The sequence below is a fragment of the Phocoena sinus genome, chromosome 19 (assembly GCF_008692025.1).
Source record: "Phocoena sinus isolate mPhoSin1 chromosome 19, mPhoSin1.pri, whole genome shotgun sequence".
Taxonomy (NCBI): Eukaryota; Metazoa; Chordata; class Mammalia; order Artiodactyla; family Phocoenidae; genus Phocoena; species Phocoena sinus.
In genome coordinates, this window is record NC_045781.1 from 41,425,744 (window position 1) to 41,444,866 (window position 19,123).

Below are 19,123 nucleotides of genomic sequence, written 5' to 3' on the forward strand. Positions count from 1 at the left end.
ATATTCTCAGTTATTTTTCATATCATCAAGAGCCATCTGAAGGAGAGGCCCTTTTTTGTTATTGAAAAGGAGAAGTTACTTTCTTTTCTTTTTTTTTTTTAAGGTGGAGTCTTCTTTTTGTTTAATAAATTTATTTATTTATCTTTGGCTGTGTTGAGTTTTCGTTTCTGTGAGCGGGCTTTCTCTAGTTGCGGCGAGCGGGGGCTACTCTTCATCGCGGTGCGCGGGCTTCTCATTGTAGTGGCTTCTCTTGTTGCGGAGCACAGGCTCTAGACACGCAGGCTCAGTAGTTGTGCCTCACGGGCTTAGTTGCTCCACGGCATGTGGGATCTTCCCAGACCAGGGCTCGAACCCGTGTTCCCTACATTGCTAGGCAAATTCTTAACCACTGCGCCACCAGGGAAGCCCAGAAGTTACTTTCTAGACAGCTTACTGTTTTCAGTCTCCAGGTAGATGAGAAAAGAATCGGACCACAATTAAGTCGCCCTGTAATTGTGAAGGACATAATGATGGCTTCCACTACTTTGATATCTTTGCTGTTCTGTCATCAGACTATGGTATGTTTTACTTGTGCCTGTTTTGTGTGAGTCAGGCTTTTGGTGGGTGAATGAAGTTCAATTTCTAGAGAAGGAATGCTCTTTAATCTCCTCAGTTTCCTAATCACTGTGATTTATACCCTGCAGTGAGTTTTGAAGGATGCACCGGTCTACCAAAGACAGTCTATGTTTCTGATGACACCCGATTCAAAGTGGGCACAGATGGCGTGGTTACAGTCACACGGCCTTTACACCTTCATCATCCAGAGATGAGTTTTCTTGTCCATGCCTGGGACTCCACCCGCAGGAAGCTCTCCACCAAAGTGACCCTGAAGGCAGTAGTGCACCACCATCACCACCACCATCATCATGTACGTTGGAGTGTTTCTTAGAAGTTCACTATTATTTTAGTATGCTGCTTAATCCAGGTTTCTCTGCCTTGGCACTATTCACATTTGGGGCTGGGTAATTTCTTGCTGTGGGTGTGTCCTGTGCACTATGTGATGTTTAGCAGCATCCCTGGTCTTAACCGCTAGATGCTTGCAGCACTCTGCCAGTTGTGACAACCAAAATTGTCTCCAGACACTGCCAATGCCCCCTGGGGGTGGGCGGAAGGGGTGCTAAATAGCCCCTAGTTGAGAACCATTGGTCTAACTGAACTAGTTCTTGCTGTGGATTTTTTTGTTGTTGTTGGGTGGATGGCAAGATACACTACCTTATTTCTGCAGGTAGTGTAGAATAGGGGGTAAGGGCATGGATTCTGTCTGGGATTGGGTACCAGCCCTTCTATTTACTACTCGGGTAGTAAATAGAAGGGCTGGTACCCAATCCCAGACAGTTATTTAATCTGTCTGTGCTTGAATTTCCTTATAAGTAAAATGGGGATAATAATGACTACATGAATTATTACATGTGAGTTGCTGGAACTATGGTAGGCGTATGATAAGTACTCAGTAATTGTTAACTGTTCTTCTCATTCCCTTCCCAGAGGAACAATGAACACGAGTTCAGTTCTCTGGTCATTTTGCTCTTCGTGTCTCTAGTGGAGAGGGCCTTGGCAAGGAAGGGGAAGAATCAGCAGGAAGCTTTTGCCTGTTTGGACTATAATCTCCACAAGATCCTTCCCCATTGTATCTGCAGTGCCTGGCCTTTGGGCCTGGCACATACCAGGAGCCCAGTAAATATTGAGTGGACAGATGGGTGCATGGGCCACAAATGAAAGGATACATGTCTGCCCAGGTTCTTGGCAAGAATGTTTCGGAAAATTGTTAACCAAAGCCAAATGCCTTTGCCAGTTTCTAAACTGCTCCCATGGTGCTGCCTACTGAAACGTCTCTCTGGAGGGCCATTCTAGTTGTATCCCGCTATCGCGTTGGGAGCGTGGAAGTACTATAACTGCCAAGGCCTTTCAGGCTGGCTCTTGTCTTTCTCCCTGAAGACTGTTGAGATTCTAGGAATTTAATGGTCCTGATAGATCTGATTTTTCTCCCTGGTGTAATTGGCCAGACCAGAAAAGTGGGGAACTAAATTAACATAGCTTCCTGACTTAAGTCTCCAATTAATTCCATCATTCATGTAAGTCCAGCCTGCTGAGTTCTTGCTGGGCAGCTGTGTATGGAAGCCTCTTATGATGCACAGATGTAAACAAAGTTGATTTTTCAACTTTTCCTCTTCACCTTTGCTATCTGCCTTCATGATTATGTTCAAATACGTATTATAGAAAAGCACAAATTACAGTGATTTATGTAAAATAGAGTATTTCTCTTTCAAGTTAAGACAATTGAGTGGTAAGTTGTGGCCAGTATGGAGACTCTTGTAGTCATCAGGAGGCTAGGTTCTTTCTTTACTTTCTGTTCTATCATCCTCAGCATATGCCTCCCATCCTCAACGATACCTCATGATCCAAGATGGCTGCTGGATCGCCATTTATCATACCTTTCCTCTGGATGGTAGGAAGTTGGAAGGGAGGAAGCCTAAAAATGTATCACTTAGTTGTCCACCTTTTAAAGAAGGCTTTGTGGAATTTTGAAGCAATGTTTCTGCTTACATCTCATTAGTTGGAACTTGGCTTCATGGTCACACCTAGCTACAAGTGTAGTATAGGAAATGTAGTTTTACTTAGGTACATTTTTGGACACAAAATTTATATATATATGGGGAGAGAGACAGAGGGAGAGAAAGAGAGATTTTTGATTTTAAATAAGAAAGAATGGATATTGAGTGGTAAGTGGCAACTCCACCACAGCTGGTTTGAGGTTGGCTTTGGTTTGCCCCTAGTTCAAGGGACCCTTGTGGTGCCAGGTGGCCCTACACTGGAAGGGGTGATAATCTTACCTCTCTTTTACTTCATATAAGAATAGATCCTATATATATCAAAACATCACATCGTACACCTTAAATACAAACAATTTTTATTTTGTCAGTTATACCTCAAGAAAGCTGGGGAAAAAGTATAAATAGATCTAACTTTCCAGTTTTGTCTCTTTGGTTGGATGGGTTTTCTTGGTCTGGTATCCTTGTTTTCTGAGGGATGGATCCCACGTTCAGTATGTTTAGACACGATTCCTTTTAATTTCACACATGAAGGGAATTCCCTGGTGGCCTAGTGGTTAGGGTTCTGGGCTTTCACTGCCATGGTCCTGAGTTCAATCCCTGGTCAGGGAACTGAGATCCCACAAGCCATACGGCACTGCCAAATAAATAGATAGATAGATAAATAAATATCTTTATTTTAAAAAAATAATAATTTCACACATGAAGATGTTAATGCTATGTTTTGCCAGCACAATGTTCATCATTCATTATTTATTATCATTCTCTGAAAATATTCCATAGTCCTGATGTCAGCAAGGTGTGCTCTTTGCCTTCCTCCTCAATATGGCAAATTAATTTGCATTCATTCATCAAGGCCTGTTTTTTTTTTACCATGGCTGTGCAAGATGGTCATTTTTAGGCTTAGGATACCGTGTTGAGAATCAGTTTAGTATTTATTCCTGTGCTCAGGTCAAATCCCAAATTCCACTTCATTAAAACCATAACTCAGTGTTTTCCAACCAATCCAACCATCATCTTCATCATTAGCATTTATTGAGCACGTACTATGTTTCAGGCAGTATTCTAAGTGCTTTACTGCAATACTAGTATCACGTTTTATCCTTCCAAGGATGCTATGAGGCAGATACTAATATAATCCTCATTTTAGATGTGAGGAAAGTGTGGGACAGAGAAGTTAAATAATCAGCTCAGGAAGGTGAGGTGTCACAGTGAGGATACAAAGCCAGGCAGCCTGGCTCCAGAGCCTGCCCTTGGCCAGGGCAGGACTGCTTCTCTAGGAGGTTAATGCAGAGGGTGTGTGTTAAGGGGTGTGTGAGTGACTAGTATACAGGAATGCAGGATTGGGAAGGATTTTGTGATGATATCTGGTCATATTTCATGTCTGTCTTGTGCATTTTGAGTCACATTTTAAAAGCCAGGAAGCAGGGCTTGACTCTCACTTGACAGACCGGGATGGGTGACTGTGGAGGATGGAAGATGTAATTGTCCTGGAACCTTTACTGTGTTACTACCAATCACTTTAGAACACTTAAAACAATTTGGAAGATCTTTCCTTCCATCTTCAGCTATCTTATTTCCCTGTGTGTGCATAAAGTTATCGCACACGAAAACTGTTCAATACAAGTCTCAAAAGGCACTTTTGGTTCCCATCCAAACAACTTCTGTTAGAACAAATGGAAACCATACAGATATACTAACACAGTGGGATTAAGGGATTAGTATTGATCACAAAGTAGTAAGTTCCCAAAACTTACTCACTTAGGCTAACTCTACTTTGGAGACCTATATCACTAGGAAAAATATAAAAGAAAAGAATATTAAAAACACCTGAATATCTAATTGTTGAATAAGCTCTGATAGTAAATCATTGGAGTATAATGTCCTATTAAAAATGACAGGCGTGGGACTTCCCTGGTGGTGCAGTGGATAAGACTCCGTGCTCCCAATGCAGGGGGCCTGTGTTCGATCCCTGGTCAGGGAACTAGATCCCACATGCATGCCGCAACTAAGAATTCGCATGCCAAAACTAAGGAGCTGGTGAGCCTCAGCTAAAGAGCTGACAAGCCACGACTAAGGAGCCTGTGAGCCGCAACTAAGGAGCCCACCTGCAGTGACTAAGACCCGGTGCAACTAAATAAGTAAATAAAATAAATACATAAATAAATATTTTAAAAAACGACAGGTGTGAGATATAGGCTTGAAATAACTCTTAAATGATGTCAAACCCTCAAACCTATCATCGTGTGTGCATAATGATTACTGAACTCTGGATACTAAGAAGGATCAAAAGAGGAAACCGTCTTTCTGATATGGTAAAGAGGTCTGTTGGGTTTGGTTTTGGCTGTTTTATTTTGTTGTTAAACGAAAGCCATGCCCTGCCCTCAGAAGGCTGGAGATGCTGACTGCCTAGGTTGTTCAGCCCGTATCATCTTTCCTGAATTATCTCATTTTGTTCCTCATCTTCTTTCCTTTTAGGACTCTCCCTCTGGAACCCAGAGAGAAGTGCTCACATTTCCCAGCTCCCACCATGGTCTCAGGAGACAGAAGAGAGACTGGGTTATTCCTCCTATCAGCTGCCCAGAAAATGAGAAAGGCCCATTTCCTAAGGCTCTGGTTCAGGTACAGAAGGAAGTTCTCTATTTCTCTGGGAGGAATTTGGCAGAGAAGGACCAAGGAGAGAAAGGGAAAAGAGCCAATGTCAGAATCCTTCCTTGCTAATTCATTTCTTTCTGTTTTGTCTTCAGATCAAATCTAACAGGGAAAAAGAAACCAAAGTTTTCTACAGCATCACTGGCCAAGGAGCCGACACACCCCCTCTTCATGTGTTTATTATTGAAAGAGAAACAGGATGGCTAAAGGTGACAGAGCCTCTGGATAGAGAAGATATTGCCAAGTACATTGTGAGTGTCTCTTAAAAGCACTTAATGATGGGGTTACATCCTTTCAAAATTTTTTTGGTCAACTCACGCTGATCATAGATCAGATGTTCTGGACATTTGAAGAGCTTAACTTGATACCTTTAGACCTGTTGATAAGGAGAAATGACAGGAGAACCTGCAAAAATTGGGGGCTGTTCATGTTTTCCTTGTTAGGAATAAAGTGGGGAGAGTCCTGGGGCATCAGACATGATCTTAGACCCAAGATGTCAACCTGTTCTTGGGACTCAAAGTCCCTGACACATAGGCAGAGGCTGGTGTTGATGTTGGGGAACAAAGACTATTTCTGGGCCTTGAGAGCAGTGTGAGCTTAGGGAAGCTGGGAGGTAATGCGTTGATGCCAAACACAGGGAAGTCTGGGGGGAACGCTAGACTCGAGCAGCCCGAGCAAATTCGACCCTGCTTGGAACCAGTCAGAGTGTTTGAGGCTTCCACCTTTATCTCCTAGGCCCGACCCCCAGCCCTTATGTGGGAAATGGGGCTCTGAGCTGGTGGATGTGTTCTCCAGCCCATGGTCTCACAGGTCATGGTCTTAACCAGTGTCATGACCTCACTGAAGCAGCAGCACGTGTGTGGGGGATGTTCTGTGCTTGGGGCGGGGCGGGGGGGGGTCCGTGCATACTTGAGTGGGAGGGAGTGGGGGCCGGGTGGAGCCCACTCTGCTCTGGTTGGACCACTTCTCCCACCTTGTCTTCCCAAGTAACCCTCACCTGGCTCTTGCAGCTCTTCTCTCATGCTGTGTCTTCAGACGGGCAAGCAATTGAGGAGCCGATGGAGATTGTGATCACCGTGACTGATCAGAATGACAACAAGCCTGAGTTCACCCAGGAGGTCTTCAGAGGGTCTGTCATGGAGGGCGCTCTTCCAGGTATGTCCATCAACGAGGAGATCAACACCCATCAAGACACTTAGATTCTTGGCACCCCCAAGTGTTGGGGCTGGCGTTTGGGGTCAGACCCTTCATATGCACAGAACTTCTTTAGAAGACACTGTTTGTGTGTAAAACATCCTACCTATAGAAATATGTATAAAATGTTTAAGCCCAGTTTAAGAAAGGAGCGGTTTAAGAACAACCTTCCCTGATTAAGTAACAGATCCTTGTTAGTAGTTTACAGACCCTGTACAATCCTTCCTGATCACATTTTTTCCCTCCTCCATAAAGACAGCCACCACCCTGACTTTTGTGGTAATCATTCCCTTGCTTTCATTTATCTTTTACCACGTGTGTACTTACAGTTTTGCCTACTTTTCTACTTGGTGACAAACTGCTTTCCAAGGTGGCTGAACCAATTTATACTCCCACCAACAACATATATCATGGAATTGTTTGACTTCTTTTTGGCCAATCTGTTGAGTGTGTAGTTATATCTCAACATAACTTAAAATGGAATTTCTCTGATTATTAATGGACTAAATAAGCATCTTCTCATATGTTTGCTGACCAGCTGGGTTTCTTTACAACTTGTCTATTCAAGTCTTTTGCCCTTTTTGTCTCTTGGGCTGTTTGTCTTTTGCCTATTGATTTTTCTTTTTTTTTAAATGACAAATTTTATTCTAAAAGGGGTCCAGTAGTACCAGAGACATTGATGTAGAGTTTGAATAGTGTTTCAGGTAAAGTGAAAATGGATAAAAGCAATATTTCTAGTTAATATATTTTTAGATAACGTGATTTTAAATGTTTCAGTTAAAATGTAATAAATATTAATAAACTGATTTGCAAAACAGAAACAGACCCACAGACAGAAAACAAACCTATGGTTACCAAAGGGGAGAGGAGAGGGGGATAAATGAGATAAACGACAAGGTCCTGCTGTATAGCACAGGGTACTTTACTCAACATCTTGTAATAAACTATAATGAAAAAGAAAAAATGTAATAAATATTAAAAATAGATGTTTTAGGGCTTCCCTGGTGGAGCAGTGGTTGGGAATTCGCCTGCCAGTGCAGGGGATACGGGTTCAAGCCCTGGTCCAGGAAGATCCCACGTGCCGCGAGCAACTAAGCCGGTGCTCTACAACTGCTGAGCCTGCGCTCTAGAGCCCGCGTGCCACAATTACTGAACCCGCAGGCTGCAATTACTGAGCCTGCATGCCCGGAGGCTGTGCTCTTCAACAAGAGAAGCCACTACGAGATGCCCGTGCACCACAAGGAAGACTCGACAAAGCCAAAAATAAATAAATAAAAGAAATAAATTTATTAAAAAAATAAATAGATGTTTTAGTATTTTATCTATTTTGACAGGTTTATACAGAATTATAGGGGAGTTTTTTTGTTTGTTTGTTTTGTTTTTAAAGGAGAACCACTTTATTTTGAGTAGTAAATGAAACTCCATTTATAACATAATAAACAAACGTTCCATCAATTTCTTCACGGTTAGTCCAAAGAACAACTGCTTTAATTAGAATTTACATTTCACCTTAAATATTCTAAAATCCATCCATGTCAACTTTGGAGTTTTAATCTTGCCTGATACTATGAAATAGGGCAAACCTTGATTGACGGTCAAATTCTTAATTTTTGCTGTTCAGCCACTTTTCTTGTTCTTGCTCTCTGATTCCGTACATTCCAGAGTGTTCAGTGGACTTGCAATAAACTTCCAAGATGAAGGGGAATTTCTTGCTCATTGTTTGCCTGAACTCTTGACTTGTATTCAACTTTCTGAACAAAAAATATGCTCCAAAACTGCCCACAAGTTCAGCTACTAAAACTCCTTTAAAGATCTGCTTTGCCAGTGGATCCATAGTACGGGCTATCCTGAGGCACGTACTTGGAGGGCTGTGCATGCCTGCCTATTGATTCTTTTTTTTAATTTATTTTTGGCCACGTTGGGTCTTTGTTGCTGTGCATGGGCTTTCTCTAGTTTTGGTGAGCAGGGGCTACTCTTCGTTGCGGTGCGCAGACTTCTCATTGCGGTGGCTTCTCTTGTTGCGGAGCAGAGGCTCTAGGTGCATGGGCTTCAGTAGTTGCGGTGTGTGTGCTCAGTAGTTGTGGCTCACGGGCTCTAGAGCGCAGGCTCAGTAGTTGTGGCACATGGCCTTGGTTGTTCTGCAGCATGTGGGATCTTCCTGGAGCAGGGATCGAACCTGTGTCTCCTGCATTGGCAGGCGGATTCCCAACCACTGCACTACCAGGGAAGTCCCTGCCTATTGATTCTTTTTTTTTTTTTTTTTCTGCCTATTGATTCTTGAAGAATTATTTAGGTATTCTGTGAACTAGTACTTTGTCACAAGTGTTGTAAATATTTCCTTCTACCTTAAAGGCAACAATCTCAAATGACCATTCTGTCAGGTGGAGCTGTGGCTAAGAAGCCAATTACGGAAATTTCTGGTATTTTTCCTGTTTTATACACTATTCACTCAGTATAAGAGACACAGCAAAAATGTTTTAGCTTAAGGTTATTTATTCCCCATACTCCTCACCCACCCTCCCGACCCAAAATATCCTCTGGAAATGCTGGGTTCTGGGAACACCATTTGCTCATTTGGTGGAATGCTTTCTTCCTCCCCTAGCGCTTTAGTCAGAATTTTGGAAATTAAAGTGTAGCTTGACTAAATCTTCTCCTTTGCTTCCAGGGACCTCTGTGATGGAGGTCTCGGCCACAGACGCAGACGATGATGTGAACACCTACAACGCTGCCATTGCTTACACCATCCTCAGCCAAGAGCCTACGCTGCCGCACAACAAAATGTTCACCATCAACAGGGACACGGGTGTCATCAGTGTGCTCACCACCGGGCTGGACCGGGAGGTCAGGGGTCAAGAGGATCCAGAGGGTATTGAGGGCAAATAGCTCGATCGTCTGGATGATGTAAAACTCTGCCGAGGCCAATTGCTGCTTCGTATGGTGATGGTTCTGAGCTTTGTATCTAAACATTTGTCCAGAGGTTTGGGGCCAGGCAGGCAGGCAGGCAGGCAGGTTGGCATTTAAGCAGATGAGAAAATAATCTGTTTCTCTGTGATGGGCTGGGCTGTGCCTGATGTGGCTGTCAGTCCTGACTCAGGTGTGTTTGATCTCTACAGAGTTTTCCCATGTATACCCTGGTGGTTCAAGCTGCAGACCTGCAAGGTGAAGGCTTAAGCACGACCGCAACAGCTGTGATCACAGTCAATGACACCAATGATAACCCTCCCATCTTCAACCCAACTACGGTAATAACCCTGCAACTCCTTAGAGAGCCTCCAAAAGTCCTTGGTTGTTTCCCAGTATCTCATGGGTGAACCCTTTGGAAATGTTTTCCAGACTAGTAAACTTGAAGCTAAAAAGCAAGCGGGTCGGGATGTCAGTTGTCTCTGCCCTCCTCAGCCTGGGACCTATTGACACAGGTTTCTGAAGTTGCAAAAAACACCTATTTTTAGTTTTTTTTTAAAGGAACTTCCATATAAAGATGTTAAAAAAAAATAAAAATAAGGAAAAAAAAAAAAGCACCTATTTACTGCATGTCCTCATCTTGGTAGCAGATCTTACCAGGTTTTAGTTAATCGTTGAACAAATATTCTCTGGGTTTATACCAGACACTGTCTTAGACACTGGGGATATTATCACAAACAAGGCAGACGACACTTTTATTCTTGTGGAGTTTATAGTCTAGCTAGGGTGATGTTATACAACTTATACTGATTATTGTGTATAATTATATTAAATGCAGTCAAGGAGAAGGTATTGAGAGCTGTGTGAAAGAACCTGAAACCTTATTGTGTTACCTAGAAATCGGCTTAATGGTTAGTAACAGAGATTTGACTCTTGTGGTTTAAACAAACAGGGTTGACTTTTTCTCTTGTGTCACTAACGGTCCAGAGGTAGATAGTCCACTCAGTCAACAGAAACCAAGCCTCCTTTATCTGCTTTCCCACCATCCTTGGTATGTGGATTCTATCCCCATTGTCACCTTGTGGCCCAAGATGACAGCTGGAGCTCCAGCCATATCTGTGCTTCGTTCAAGAAGGCGGCAAAGGCGAGGGGGCATAAGGTCTTGATGTCAAGTCAAGCTTTCTTATTTCTGTGAAGACCCATCCCACAAGTTTCATTTACTAGCAACTGCTGTCTGCAAGGAAGACTGGAAATACAGTATTTTCTCTTAGCACGTCGCTGCCGTCAACCACGTAGTTAGTGAAGAAGAGGAGAGTGGATATTCAGTAAACAATTAGCGGTGTCTGCCACTCTAACCTAGCCACTGTGAGTACAGGAGGCTTAAGAAAGACAGATTAATGCCCCGCATCAAAAGGAAGCTTGATGAATAGCAAGAACTAAAAAACAGTCAGTGTAATGAACCAAATGAGACCAGGTCCTACAGGACCTTGTGGACTGAATTTAGAATTATCCTGAGTGCAGTGGGATGTTATCAAAGGGTTTTAAGTAGAAGACTGTAATGACCAGACATTTATGAAAATTACTGGTACCACTGAGAGTGATGGGGAAGATGGGAATGGGGGATAAGCTACAGTGTCAGCAGTTGGGCCAGAGTACGCTGAGAGGCGCGGACAGCCAGGGCCTTGGCTCCTTCAGGTACTCACAGGGTCCCTGAGTGCTGGCTGCTCCACCAACAGGAAATAAGGGCCATGCTGGTAGGGTGGGCACTTCTTCAAAGACTCATCAAAGCTTGGGCTCAAGTAAGGACTCCCTTAGCCCCCTGAACCCTGGCTCCACTGCTGGGTCTGAGTATGTCCTAAGTGACACATCCTTTTCTTTGCTCTGCAGTACGTGGGGTCGGTGCCTGAGAACGAGGCTAACGTGGTCATCACCACACTCACAGTGACCGATGCCGATGTCCCCAATACCCCAGCGTGGGAGGCCGTTTACACAATATTAAACGATAACGAGAAGCAGTTTGTTGTCATCACAGACCCAGAAACCAATGAAGGCATTTTGAAGACGGCTAAGGTTTGTATCGTTCCTGGCAAGATGCAGAAATTGACAATGCAGCCAGAGGCCCTTGTCCCCTGGTGTCTTCTCTGAAGTAGATTAGTGTGGCCTTGGTGGGGTGGGGGAGGGCAGCTCTCCCAGATTCTGGTGGGGTTTGCAGTGACTCTTCAGGCTCATGTGAGAAATCAGGAAGCTCCCACACCACACCCTACCATCTGTTTTATTTTTATTATTATTTTTAAAATAAATTTATTTATTTTATTTTTTTATTTGTGGCTGCGTTGGGTCTTCGCTGCTGTGCGCAGGCTTTCTCTAGATGCGGCAGGCAGGGGCTACTCTTCGTTGCGGTGCGCGGGCTTCTCACTGCGGTGGCTTCTCTTGTTGAGGAGCACGGGCTCCAGGTGCACGGGCTTCAGTAGCTGCGGCGCACGGACTTAGTTGCCCTGTGGCATGTGGGATCTTCCCGGGACAGGGCTCAAACCCGTGTCCCTGGCATTGGCAGGCGGATTCTTAACCACTGCGCCACCAGGGAAGTCTGTACCATCTGTTTTAATATGTTCTTTCTCTGAAACATTTGCCCACCCCCCCATATCCATTTTGCAAATGAGAAGAAAAATGGTTTATGGTCTCTGCTATTTTGCTGGATGATTTTAGAAGAAGGGCAAATAAGCCTGTGAAAGATGTCTAGGAAGCATGAACAGTAAGAAGTTGAGTGATTTCCTTGTTGAAGTTAGTCAGAGTTAATGAACGGATCCCTAACTTAGCGCCAGAGGTTTGACTTCCCCTTGAGCAAGTGAGCAGACCCTTCATTGCTGAATCACTTAGTACGTCATCTTAACTCCCACTAAACATTTCTTTTTTTAAATTTACTTATTTAATTTATTATTTTTTTGGTTGAGATGGGTCTTCTTTGCTGCGTGTGGGCTTTCTCTAGTTGCGGTGAGCGGAGGCTCCTCTTTGTTGCGGTGCGCAGGCTTCTTATTGCGGCGGCGGCTTCTCCTGTTGCAGAGCACAGGCTCTAGGCGCATGGGCTTCAGTAGTTGTGGCACGTGGGCTCAGTAGTTGTGGCTCGCGGGCTCTAGAGTGCAGGCTCAGTAGTCGTGGTGCACGGGCTTAGTTGCTCCGCGGCATGTGAGATCTTCCCAGCCCAGGGCTCGAACCTGTGTCCCCTGCATTGGCAGGCAGATTCTTAACCACTGCACCGCCAGGGAAGTCCTCCCACTAAACATTTGATGTCAGCATTTTCTGTTATTATTCTATCACCAAAAGAAAAAAGGTAGTAATTTGAGTTCCCACCATACGCAAGGTCCTTCATAAAAGCTCCAGTTGATCCCTTACAGTGCCTCTGTGAGATAGTTCCTTTTCCTACTTATTTAGGTGTGGAAACAGACCCAGAGGTTCTATTGCCCAAATCACACAGCTAGGAAATGGCCAGGCTGGGATTTGAGCTTACTGCCAACTGATTCTGAACTTCATGTTCTTGCTACTAAACTTACTGGGGTTAGGGAGGTAGACAGGCAGGGTCGTTTGTCCATTTGCTGTCACACGGGCAGCATGTCAGCATAGGATGTGAACATTCTCACTGGTCTCAGGTAAATAAATGACTTAATGTGCTACATTTGTTAATAGAGGCTTGCCACTTGAGATTTCATGTCGCTCATCTTTATTCTTGACTGGTGTTCTCAACATGAATCTGGTTGCATGTTAGTCATTGGGAACTTTTTAAAAAATATTGATGTCCAGACCCCAACCTCAGAGATTCCTATTCACTGGCTCTGGGGTTAGGGTCCAGGCATGTGTTTTCTTTAAAAGTTCTCAAGTGAGTTCTTAATGCAGCCAGATGTGAGAACCACTGATATATTGCTAACCAAAAAGCAATAGTTAAGGATTTAATGTTTTTTTTTTCTAACATAAAATGTATTTTTTCTGCTCTTTAGGGCTTGGATTTTGAGGCCAAGCAGCAGTACATCCTGTATGTGGCAGTGACTAATGTGGCCCCCTTTGAGGTCACTCTCTCCACTTCCACAGCCACCGTCACTGTGGACGTGATGGATGTGAATGAAGCCCCCATTTTCATGCCTCCTCAGAAGAAAGTGACAGTGCCCGAGGACTTCGGCTTGGGCCTGGAGATCACATCCTACACCGCCCAGGAGCCAGACAGATTTATGGAACAGAAGATCACGTAAGTATGAGGGGTTTTCCACCTACTGGCAGCAACTGGCTGTGTGCGTACGTGTATGTATAAAATATTTTGTTCATGGCATTTTTATCATCATTGGTCTGTGGAAGATCCTTCTCTTATTTGGCTTATTTATATTTTTATCCCCATTCCCCACACCTTGTCCATTCCGTCCATGGTCAGCCATTGTCGGTTTACTGTGCTTCCTCTTTTTAAATTCACTTAGTATAGTAGGAATGTGGTTTTAATTTACATACATGGTATTGTGTTATAAGTAGCTTACTGTTTTTTTTTTTTGTTTTGTAAACTTGAAGGCACTTCTGTAATGTAAATCACAGCCACAGATGCTGAAAACACACATACAAACCTACCAACAGCAACACCACTGTGGCCACGTATGATAAAGGATGTTCTTATTCTTTTGAGAGCTAGGTTTGATGACATACTTGGTGTTCAGGTGTGACAATGGTGGAAACTCAAAGGGAAGACTGTTAAGCACAAATCCAAGCATGGCACATCTGCGTCTTTTTAGTAATAGCATGATTTCCAGAGATAACAAAGGCCTCGGTCACTTCCTCTTCTCAGAGAGAGATTCCTACCTGTTATTATTTACTTTAGAGGAAACTATTAGAATGCTCTGAACTATTTAGAAAAAAGGTTATGCAAATCCAGTATAGAGTCCCACTTGGTAATAAATTGAGCATGTTCTTGTTTGGAGGGGGAGGTGTTTGTATTTTAGTATCAGTGCCTGTGACTTATTAAATGTAGAACAAACATGAAGTTTAAGTGCAGCTTCAATTTCTGAGTTATTCTGGGAAGTGCTGATTCTATCCTGATTGGAAGGGCTCATAAATAGCTTTAAACTGTGCATGTGTGCCATACGGATAAAAAGGATCCAGGTAGTGATATTAATGGCTGCTAGAATCATTAGGTCAAGGATGATGAGGAATTTTTAAATGGAGGAACCAAGCTGGGGCCATCCAAACCTTCTGATAGATTTTAACATCTGCTGGAAGAGCAAGGACAGCCCAACATGAAGTGCCACTCGAAGTGATTCAACAGCATGTACACAGTGCCACTTAAATATTATATTTGGGGGAGAAAAGAAGGGTTGAAACAGAATCTAATCAAACCTTAGGATTTGATTTTTTTTTTTTTTTTTTTTTGCTGTATGCGGGCCTCTCACTGTTGTGGCCTGCCCCGCTGCGGAGCACAGGCTCCGGACACGCAGGCTAAGCGGCCATGGCTCACGGGCCCAGCAGCTCCGCGGCATGTGGGATCTTCTCGGACCGGGGCACGAACCCGTGTCCCCTGCATCGGCAGGCGGACTCTCAACCACTGAGCCACCAGGGAAGCCCTAGGATTTGATTTTGATGCAGTACAGAGAATGAACAAGTTAAATGCCATGAGGAAGCAGTCAGCCAAATGCAGAATATGGGAGCTCTATGTCAAATGACCTAGTTTCTTTAGCAAATAATGACAGAAGGGTGGGGGTGACTGCTTAGATTAAGGATGTTGATTAAGAGAGGAATCAACCAATTGTAATGTGTGGACTATGCTTAAAGATGGATTCAAACAATCCAACTATAAAAGACACCCTTGAGGCAAATAGAGAAACTTGCGCATAGACTTGACACTAAGTAATTATTATTTTTGCTAGGTGTGTTAATGGCATCGTGATATTGTAGGATTTTTTGTTTTGTGACTAAAGCCTTGGGTTGTATGGTTTCCAGCCTGTGTTGATAGCTTAGCTTGTACTAATGAAATAGGTAGTTCAAAGCATCTATTTGGGGAAGTTCAAGGACCAAGTCTACATAGTGTTTGCAGAGACCCTTACCCCTGGAATAAAGACCGCTCGATATATGTAGTTCATTGCTTTGCACTTCTAAGGACGTGAGGATAAGCCTACAGGTATCCAGGACCCTTTCCTCCTGCGATTTCTTTATTTCCCTTTCTGAGCCTCTCAATGACCTCGATAGATAACTGGGCAGTATATCTCTGTTTTTTATGCTTACGTTTCTTCTGTTTCTGGTATTCCTAATAAGGTGTGGCTTAACAGGATTCTCTTGGCATTTTGAATAATTTTTTGGGGGGTGGCTGTGTACGACCAGAAGGAGCTTTACCGTCCCTGGCACCTCCCATTAAATGCCAGTAGTGCAGCATACTCCCAAGTCACCATGTCAACCCAAATCTCCAAATGCTCATGGCGGGGGTGTTGGGTGCCATACTGTGACCATTTGAGAACTGCTGTACGCTTTAGGGGGGTCAGTCTGAGAGAAACTAAAGAAATCTGACATCTAAATGCCATGCCTGATCCTGGATTGCATTCTGGATTGGATTGGGGCAGGGGCATGGGGAGGGGGGTACAGTTTGGGGGAAATCTACAGTTTGAATATGTACCATGTATGAAGTGGTAGTACCATATCAAAGTTATATTTCCTGAAATTGAAAATCAAATTGTGGTTATGTAAGAGAATGCCTCTGTTCTTAGGAGAAAGCATACTGACATTTTCATCAGTAAAGGAACATCATGTCTGCGACTTACTCTCAAATGGTTCAGCAGAACAAGAAATTATGTATATGTGTGCATCAACTTCTGTAATATAGCAAAATATCGACAGTGGATGAATCTAGGTGAAGGGTACATGGACGGTCATCAAACCTTTCTGGCAAAATTTCTGTAGGAGTCATTATTTTTTTATTATTATTATTTTTAGGAGTCATTATTTTTTTGAAATAAGGAAGTTGGAAGTATCTATCAGCAAAGAGGAACCTTAACCTTCTTCAGCTACCTACCGTTCGCTGTTCCCGTTCTGAATCAGAGCTTGTGTCTTTCCAGGTATCGGATTTGGAGGGATGCTGCCAACTGGCTGGAGATTAATCCGGACACGGGTGCCATTTCCACTCGGGCTGAGTTGGACAGAGAGAACGTCGACCATGTGAAGAACAGCACATACACGGCCCTCATTATAGCCACTGACGATGGTGAGGATGCCCTTACCATTTGGTTTTTGCTGCTTCACCCTCCTGACCAGCTCACTGCCTTGCCCCTATCCTTTTAGAGGCATGAACTCTTTCGTTTTCTTTCATTCTTCAACAAAGCGTTCTCAAAGCATTGTCCAAAATGCACAGAGTTTAGGCCAAGTAGAAGTTCCTTTTTACCGCTCCCTCTGTACCTGAGCCCCATGGGAGCCAGACTGCCTGGGTTTCGATCCTAGGACCAAAGCTTAATACCTGTGTGAACTTGGACTTATTACCTAATTTTTAGGTCCCTCAGTTTCCTTTATCCAGCAAAATGATAATACCCCATCTAGGTTAAATGAGTTAATTTATGTAAAAGTGCTTGGAAGAGTGCCTGCTACCTAGTCTGTGCTCTGTAAGGACTGTTATTATCTTTATCATCATCATCATTATTAGTCAAGTGTGGCTCCTTCCAGACTGTTTCTGTGTATTCGAATACATTTATAAACATATAGAAATATGGTTTATTATAAAGCCACTATCTGGTTTATAGCCTATTTTTGTTTTTATTATAAAAACCATTGTCTTATGCATGTTTAATTTTTTTTCCTTGAACATATGTCTGGAAGACACAGAGATCTATCTTGGCACATTATAGATCTACCTCTTTTCAATTAAATGATGTTTTCTGCATATTGCATAATTTAACCATTCACACATTAAAAAACACCGGGATTATTTCCAGTTCTCCATTATTTTTGTGAGTGATAGGTAGACATCGTTGTACATGCCTCTGTGGGCAAGTGTTTCCCACGGATAGATATTCAGAAGCGGAGTTACTGTTAAAGAGACCTGCTAGTTCCTGTGATTAAATCTGTTCCCCTCTCCCTCCTCAACCTCCCGAGGTAGTAATTCCAGATTTGGCAGTCCGGAAAGCAAAGGGCAAGGCGAGTAAGCCCATGGTGGGGCTGGATGGGTGGCTAATGAGTGGTGTAGCCTTCATCACATTCTGAGCATGCTGTGGAAGGGTAACCCTGGCCTAGTCATTCCTGCTCCTGGAGCTGTCATTTGGGAGGCAGCAGGTTAAAAGCAGAGAGCCATGATGGGGCTCCATTTGCAGAAATGTTTTGCATAAAGGGGAAGCTAACCCATTGCTTAGGCAGCAGTGCTATGCTGGCCAGCTGTCTCTGGCTGAACGGGAGTTCCCTAGCCTGGCCTGGAGGTAACCAAGAATTGACAAGGTTCCTATAAAGTTCCAGGGAATAAATATTTTAGCCTCTGTAGACTGTACAATCTCTATTGCCATCATAGCCTAGAAGCAGCCATACACAGTTTGAAAAGGGATGAGCATAGCTGTGTTCCTAATTTGGGTGGAAGACCTTAGTTTGCTGACCCCTGACCTAATACTAATGGCTAAATTATGGTACTTTTGAATATATTCCTTCAAGTGTTACTTTGTGCATGACTCAATACTTTTGATGTAGGTCTAAGAGGAGAACGAAGTTTCTTCAGAAAATCTATTATATTATTAAAAAACATTTTTTAAAGTTTTCTTTAATTAAAAAGAATTTTAGGGGCAGTGGTTAAGAATCTGCCTGCCAATGCGGGAGACACAGGTTCAAGCCCTGCTCCGGGAAGATCCCACATGCTGCTGAGCAACTAAGCCTGTGAGCCACAACTACTGAAGCCCGCACACCACAACTACTGAAGCCCATGTGCCTAGAGCCCGTGCTCCGCCACAAGAGAAGCCACCACAATGAGAAGCCTGCACACCACAATGAAGAGTAGCCCCTGCTCGCCACAACTAGAGAAAGCCCACACAGCAACGAAGACCCAATGCAGCCAAAAATAAATAAAATAAATCAATTTTTTTTAAAAAGAATTTTTTTTTTTTTTTTTTTTTTTTTTGCGGTACGCAGGCCTCCCGCTGTTGTGGCCTCTCCCGTTGCAGAGCAACAGGCTCCGGACACGCAGGCCCAGTGGCCATGGCTCACGGGCGCAGCCGCTCCGCGGCATGTGGGATCTTCCCAAACCGGGGCATGAACCCTTGTCCCCTGCATCGGCAGGCGGACTCTCAACCACTGCGCCACCAGGGAAGCCCTAAAAAAGAATTTTAAATTATACTTGCTCATTGTTAAAACAAGAAAATTCAAATGATAAGGTAAAAAGATCCATCCATGGGTGAATAGATAAACAAAATATGGTATACACATACACAATGGAATATTATTCAGCCTTAAAAAAGAAGGAAATCCTGTCATGTGTTACAATGTGGATGAACCTTGAGGACATTGTGCATAGTGAAATAAACCGGTCACAAAATGACTAATACTGTGGGTTTCCACTTAGATGAGGTACTAATGTGGTCAAATTCATAGAAACAAAGTAGAATGGTGGTTACCAGGAACTGGAGGGGGAAGTAGGGAATTGTTTAATGGGTACAGAATTTCAGTTTTGTAAGATAAAATTATGGAGAGCTGTTTCACCACAATGTGATTATACTAACACGACTGAACTGTACACTTTAAAAATGGTTAAAATGGTAAGTTTTATGCTATTTCTTTTAACCACAATTTTCAGAGGTAAAAAGAAAAAA

At 43.3% G+C, this 19,123-nt stretch overlaps 2 protein-coding genes across 4 annotated transcripts in view; one reads left to right on the forward strand and one right to left on the reverse strand.

The window, feature by feature from the left end:
- Positions 1-19,123, forward strand: part of CDH1 (cadherin 1) — a 107,434-nt gene that overhangs the window by 77,856 nt on the left and 10,455 nt on the right. For all 3 annotated transcript variants that reach the window (XM_032612456.1, XM_032612457.1, XM_032612458.1), the window contains 9 exons: positions 684-907; positions 5,067-5,210; positions 5,336-5,491; positions 6,251-6,395; positions 9,100-9,275; positions 9,548-9,676; positions 11,223-11,405; positions 13,325-13,569; positions 16,406-16,551. In XM_032612456.1, the coding sequence (XP_032468347.1) occupies positions 684-907; positions 5,067-5,210; positions 5,336-5,491; positions 6,251-6,395; positions 9,100-9,275; positions 9,548-9,676; positions 11,223-11,405; positions 13,325-13,569; positions 16,406-16,551 (1,548 nt within the window). The remainder of the gene's footprint in view (positions 1-683; positions 908-5,066; positions 5,211-5,335; positions 5,492-6,250; positions 6,396-9,099; positions 9,276-9,547; positions 9,677-11,222; positions 11,406-13,324; positions 13,570-16,405; positions 16,552-19,123) is intronic.
- LOC116743684 (protein CEBPZOS-like) lies at positions 7,959-8,357 on the reverse strand. Its single transcript, XM_032612468.1, has one exon. The coding sequence runs from the start codon at positions 8,308-8,310 to the stop codon at positions 8,038-8,040; it is 273 nt and encodes a 90-aa protein (XP_032468359.1). The 5' UTR covers positions 8,311-8,357; the 3' UTR covers positions 7,959-8,037.